The sequence below is a fragment of the Crocuta crocuta genome, unplaced genomic scaffold (genome assembly GCF_008692635.1).
Source record: "Crocuta crocuta isolate KB4526 unplaced genomic scaffold, BGI_CrCroc_1.0 scaffold95, whole genome shotgun sequence".
In the NCBI taxonomy this organism is placed as follows: domain Eukaryota; kingdom Metazoa; phylum Chordata; class Mammalia; order Carnivora; family Hyaenidae; genus Crocuta; species Crocuta crocuta.
Window position 1 is genome coordinate 6,649,011 of NW_027530971.1, and position 6,487 is coordinate 6,655,497.

At 42.8% G+C, this 6,487-nt stretch overlaps 1 protein-coding gene across 3 annotated transcripts in view; it reads right to left on the reverse strand.

Moving 5' to 3' along the window:
* Window positions 1-2,369: 2,369 nt before the first annotated feature.
* Window positions 2,370-6,487, reverse strand: part of INIP (INTS3 and NABP interacting protein) — a 19,742-nt gene continuing 15,624 nt past the window's right edge. For 2 of the 3 annotated variants that reach the window (XM_077769876.1, XM_077769879.1), the window contains exons 4-5: window positions 4,243-4,333; window positions 2,370-3,121 (exon numbers count right to left, since the gene is read on the reverse strand). In XM_077769876.1, coding sequence (XP_077626002.1) covers window positions 3,026-3,121; window positions 4,243-4,333 — 187 coding nt within the window. In that variant the 3' untranslated portion in view covers window positions 2,370-3,025. Of the gene's footprint in view, window positions 3,122-4,065; window positions 4,158-4,242; window positions 4,334-6,487 lie in introns of all 3 variants that reach the window. The other variant, XM_077769877.1, reaches the window with a different exon arrangement.

The following is a 6,487-nucleotide window of genomic DNA, read 5'->3' on the forward strand; positions in this document are numbered from 1 at the left end:
AACAAAATCTCCTGTTACCACATGCCGTGCACTCTCATGCTTTCTATTTTATTTTTCAAAAAAGAAAAAAGGCGGGTCACACCCCATGAAGCCATTCAGTTGGCTTCTCAATTTAGTTTATAGGTTGAGGCTTGCACTCTGAAAAGTACTGGTCTAGACGATTTATGAAGTAAGCAGAGCGGGTGCCGTTCCTATTCTATAGGCGAGACAGAGACACATGCCAACAGACGTTGAGTGAGTTACCCCAATTCACGGCTGGGGGGAAGCAGTGTTGAAGCCTCCCCTCCGGCTTCCGACCGGCCCCCGCCCTTCCCAGTATCATCTGCAGCCTTCCCAGTGGTCTTACCTCCTACTTCTCTCGGATTATAAAATCCTGACCTTTGCCCGGAGCAGCTCTTCCTGCCCTTCCAGGTAAAATCGCACCAGTACTCCTAGGCCTGTCTAGATTGCTACGTGTTCTTAGTGCCTCTTTTACGGTACACTGCCCTCTGGCTTCCTTTATCATTTCTGCTGTGCACAACAGGCTCCCCTCCACTGGGACCTCCTTCAGAGCAGGCCTCCTCCCCCCTCCCCCAATACTACAATGTTTTACAGGGTGCGTATTAACAAATACATACGGAATGGAACTGAGTTTGCAAGTGATTCCCAGAAGGGGGCAAGGAAGTGCTTACTAGCCAGGACTGCAGGATTTAGCAACATCTATTTAAAAGGCTAAGACTGTGGGGCGCCTGGGTGGCTTAGTTGGTTGTGCATCTGACTTCAGGTCAGGTCATGATCTCACAGTTTGTGGGCAAGCCCTGGTTCGTGGGTTCAAGCCCCACACCAGGCTACCAGGCTCACTCCTGTGAGCATGGAGCCTTCTTTGGATCCTCTGTACCCTCCTCTCTGCTTCTACCTCGCTCATGTGCTCAAGAAGGAAAAAAGGAAAGGAAAGGAAAAGGAAAAGGAAAGGAAAGGAAAGGAAGGAAAGAAAGAAAGAAAGAAAGAAGGCTAAGAGACTAGAAAAGATACCACTGCAAAAAAGATCTCTTTACCTAGAAGTCACACACTAGGTAGAGGCTTCAACAGTATAAAAAGTATACAATCCAAATGTTTCATCTTCTTAGCATTAGTAGATAGACTTAGAACCATGCCAGTGGGTTGTGGGTGGCACAGAACAGAAACTGTCAGAACAATTCAAGAAAATGAGGGCCACAGTAGAAGTCCCAAGGAAGAGTTGGACGGGCCTGAAGTGGGACAGGAGCCAGAGGCCCCTGGGAGATCCTTAGCAGCAGGGAGTAAGGGCACCTTCACTGTAGCAGTGACCATTACAATGGCAGCAGCCACCACCTCACCCAAATGCAGAAAAGCAGTTCAAATTCTCAAGACTCTAAACGGCACAGCCAAGTCTAGAATTGTCCCCTCCTGCTTTAGTTAGTTTGGGTTAACATAGGGCTATGCAATTGTTGCAAATATCTAGGGAAGGAGGGAAAGAAACCCTTTGGAAAGAGGGACGAACTTCGATTAAATACTGACCCAAACTGGAATTTTAAGTCTCAATTCCTACCACCAGAGACGATGGGGACTCAAGGCTAATATGAGGTCAATTACAAGTAGTTATAAAATAGTGTATCTGTGATATAGCATAAAATATAATTTCAATCCTATTAAAAGTTTAAAAAAAAAAAAAAAGGGATGCCTGGGTGGCTCAGTTGGTTAAGTGTCCGACTTCAGCTCAGGTCATGATCTCACAGTTTGTGGGTTCAAGCCCCGCATCGGGCTCTGTGCTAATAGCCAGCTCAGAGCCTGGAGCCTGTTTCAGATTCTGTGTCTCCCTCTCTCTCTGACCCTCCCCTGCTCACGCTGTCTCTCTCTGACTCTCAAAAATAAAAATAAATAAATAAAAAACATTAAAAAAATGTAGATTTTAGCTAAATGACCTCTAAGTTTCATGGACATAGAAATCTATGAATTTATACACACACACACACGTGTACATATACATATGTACACACATATACACCTATACACATGTGTATATGTACACACACACACACACATATATATACACATTTGTGTGTGTGTGTATAATGAAAATTGTATTCTCCTACCCATGGTTTTCAGACTTTGTTCTGAATTAAAGATTCTAATTCTGTAAGACTGGAGTAAGGTAGGAGGCACTGCCTTTTTAAACAGGCACCCCAGATTATGAAACATAATAATCTTTTATTATCTATCCATTAAAGATGTGTTATATTGCTTAACCTAACTCCTTAAAGTAATTAAAAAGGGGTTTGACTTGCATACATTTTTAATTGTAACAAAAATGGACGATAAAAAGCAGGCACACCATACATGTAGTAACACTAAATAATAAGAGCATGTACAAATTTTAAAACCCTGTTTCTTATCACTGATTTTAATAGCATTTAGTCACATAATTTCTAGTGGCATAGGTTTACAAAAGATGTTTAAGACTTGTTGGTAACTTAGTCTTATCTGAGATTTTCTTTGAAAATGGAAAATAGAGGAGATAGTCATGAGTTAAAGATTTCAGAGGATGACATGTTGACTATAAACACAAAAGGTACACTGATAGCAATTCTATAAACAGCAAATATAAATGTAACTTATTTAAGCCCATTGGTTCACATTTTTAAAAGCACCCTCATTTTTTTTTAAAGTACTATAAATGGTTCATGAAAGCCTATTGCAGACAATGATATATCCAGTCCACCTAATTGGGGGTGGGGGATGAATGTATGCGACCATCCGATCCAGAGTCTGATTTGGAGCTAAAACCAAAGTGTTTTGTGTGACAAAACAGTGACAAGGAGCATCATCAGTTCCTCAAGGAGAACAGTTCCCAAAGCTCGCATCCTCCTGGTGACCCTCCTCTTCTGCTTTGACTTACACATACCTTTCTTTTAAAGAAGCAAAAAGTATAAAAGTTCACCAAAAGTCTGTAAGTCATAGTCTGTATAGCACTAAATGATAGTAGCTTTGGCATTTGATATTATCATTGCTTTTGCTACAAATATTTTCTTCACTCTGGGTCAAGGCGAGGTAAGACGGGAAGAATGAGATTCCCAAATGCAGAGTCTTGAGTTATGAAGTATCCAGATGAATGTGCATGTGCATGCTGGGGGAGAGTATAAAAAAAAGGAAAAAAAGGCAATTAAGCTATTAAAAGTCACAATTTTTCAACCAAGACATTAAAATTACTTATCCTTGAGACAAAATTTATTTTAAAAATCAGTTCTACTGCTGCTGATTTTGTTTAAATACATGAGAGATGGAGAGTATAATAAAGAATTCATAGAAGCTGCACCAGGCACTCATTTATCAGACCCACTCTCTCCTCTGTGATTCCCTAAAGTCAATAGTGAGTCAAAGACATGTATTACTTTGTTCCTTGGAGCAGGAAAAACTAGCAACAAAGATCCCAAAGATCGACTCTTGATCAACAAAGCTCAGCTTGACAAAAAAAGGGCAGTAGTTGGGAAGGGAGAGGGGTGGGGAAGGGAGCCAATTACTGGTGATTGAGACACCATCATTTTTGGAGAGAATGTTGGAAGTAACAGAAAACCACCAGTGACCTCCCTCTGTCACTAGAGAAAGGAAGACTTTTTAGGTTGCCTGAAGTGAGATGATCTGTCTCTTCAAATTCTGAAATTCCAAGGTTTAAAAGCATAGGTAATGGTGGCTTGTTCAAGGTCTCAGAGTGTTAAACTATCCAAGATCACTGAAACACTAAAACTGTTTATTATTACTATGAAGAACAGTATTTTTATGAACTGACGGATTATCACGTTCCTATGGTCAGGGTTAGTTTTTAAACATTTCCTGCACATCAGGTATGCTGACCATTAAAAAAAAGAATCCAAACAGCAGTAAACCAGGGATGTAACGGCGTGACAAATTAAAAAAAAAAATGTATGTACCATTAAACCAGGGAGTTCGACTTCTAAGATCATTCTATCCATCCAGATATCCTAAACCCTTTTGTACACAAGCAATCCCTTGCCAGGTATGACACAGAATCAATCATGGCCGCGTCAAAACCATAAAAGATACTTTCATTACCGCTGTATCGGTCCTTCAAATCCTTTGAGCACGACTGAACATCAGAAAACCATTGCAATTATGTGTGCAACGCTTTTATTGATACTGCGCCACTGAAATACAAAATAGGAATTGCGCTAGATTCCCAGACCCAGGAAGTCTCCAACGAGACAAGAAGGTCAGTTACACTTTGCTCACCTGCAAAGCTGCCTTTTGTTGGGCCGCAATATGCTGCTGCTCGGCGTGATCCCGGAAGTCCTTATTAAGAGAGGGCCTCGAGAGTGCAATGCTACAACGGGAATCTTAGTTATTTGGCTGTTTAAAGTAGAGACTTCCTTACTTCTGAACCACAGTCTTCCTTATGCATTCTTTGCAGGGATAAAAAAGGCCTTCCAGAGTAAGTCTGTTTTTCCTTCTCCCACTGCCGACATTAATTTATATGAAGAAAGCCTATGTTATTTACTAGGGCTTCAAATTACTTTTTTTTTTTTTGGTGATTTTTTGGGGATGATTTATGATCCCCTACTTTCAAACAGATTGAGGTACTCCAGTCTATCATAAAGTTACACTTCTGATGAAAACAGAAGAACTGAATGTTTCAAGCAGAAGGTACAGCCCATGTAAAGCCCAGGGTGAAAGACCTTGACATGTCTGAAGGAATGAAGAGTTCAATAGGACTGGACGTCAGGACCGAAAAGGGGTGAAGTGGGTTGGCAAAAAATGACGCTGGGGAGTAAGGCAGGTGCCCAAATATGAAAAGCCTTGTGAAATACATTAAGAAATGTAGAGCTTATCCTAACAGTAAAGGGAGACCCCAAGAGTATTAGAAGCAGAGACGTGACATGACCACCGGTACCACATGATGGCTCCGAAGGACCAGCACTATGGCAGACAGGGCTGGTCCCCTCAACAACTGATTGCCTCCCCATTTCCTTGGTGGTGGAACACAAATCTGTTATCGGTGGTCCCATGCTTCAGGTCCGGCCAGGCCCATCCCTCGGGGTGAACTCTGATTGGTGTAAGACAGTGCCATTCCCCTTACTGGTTTCTGGCTTAGGCAAGAGAAAGATAACACAATTCTGGGCAATTAGACTTGATGGGTAGTCTGCAGGAAGGCTTCTGAGAACATTCTCCACACTCTTACAAAAGGAACACAGGGGAGGAACCTTCTAGCTTTTGCCTCTATAGGTGGCTCAGTGTAGAGGTGAGGCCAAGGCTATTGCAATCATATTTTGACCATTTGGGAGCTGCTGACCCACAGAGAAAGGTGCAGAGGAAAGCCAGACGGAAGCCAGAGCACTGCTGACACCGTTGGGCCACTGACCGTTGGGCCACTGCATGACACCACTCTGGACCCCCCCTGCTCTTCACATTCCTGGTTAACGTACTTCCTAATGGACATGCCCATTTTCTTGGTTTTTGGTTACTTCCAGATGAAAGCATCCTAACTGACACAACTGATAAATGTATTCAGGAAGATATAACAACAGGAAATCCAGTGAGGAAGCAGCTATAGTAATTGAGGCAAGGAATGAGAGTGGCCAGGACCAGTAGCGATGAAGAAAAATAGATTTGAGACACGTTTCAAGTATAAACATAAGAGGATGGGATATGCTTGGAGATGGAAATGAAAGGATAATAATAATAAATGAAGGGCACACTTATGACTCTGAGAACTAGCAGATCTGTACCATCCATTGAGACAAGAAGCCTAAGACTATTAAGTGGCTAGTTAGAGGCACAAAGGTAAGAAGAGTTCAGCTTGGGCCATACGAAGTTAGAAATGCCTGAACGACACCAGAGCGGAGGTATCCAGGAGGCGGTTTGGGACCTGGGAGAGAGAGAACTAGATAAAAGTTATCAGCACATAAATAACAGGCTGTGAGGGTGGATGTAGCTGTCCGGTGGAAAAGATGTGAGAAGACTGGGAAACTGGATGTAGAACTGAACTCTGAGGAGCACGGACGTTCACGAGACAGGCAGTGGCGAAATGTCTACAAAAGAAATGAAGACAGTGGGACACGGAGTGAATGGAAGCCAAGGAAAGAGAGTCTTTGAAGAAGGAGGGAGTGATCAGTGGTGTCAAATAATGTTAACATGTCTCATAAGAGAAGGCCTCTGACCTACCGGATTTATCCACAATGAAGGTGCAAGTGGCTTTAGGGCAGCACCTCTTCTCGGGAAAGGGGGAGAGGGGCCCTCAAGACAGAGTGGAGGGTGCTGAGGAGTCAAGATAAGGACAGACAGCACTTGTAAGGACAGGGGAAGGTTGGGTGGTGGCTTAAATGGGCTAATCCGAAGGAAGAGATGTAAGAGGGCAGAAACCGAACACAACAAGGATCACCAAGCTACCTAAATTTTACCTGCTTTACAGAATGCTTAAAAACTGGGGTGTGACAGGGGCGCCTGGGTGGCTTAGTCGGTTAAGCGTCCGACTTTCGCT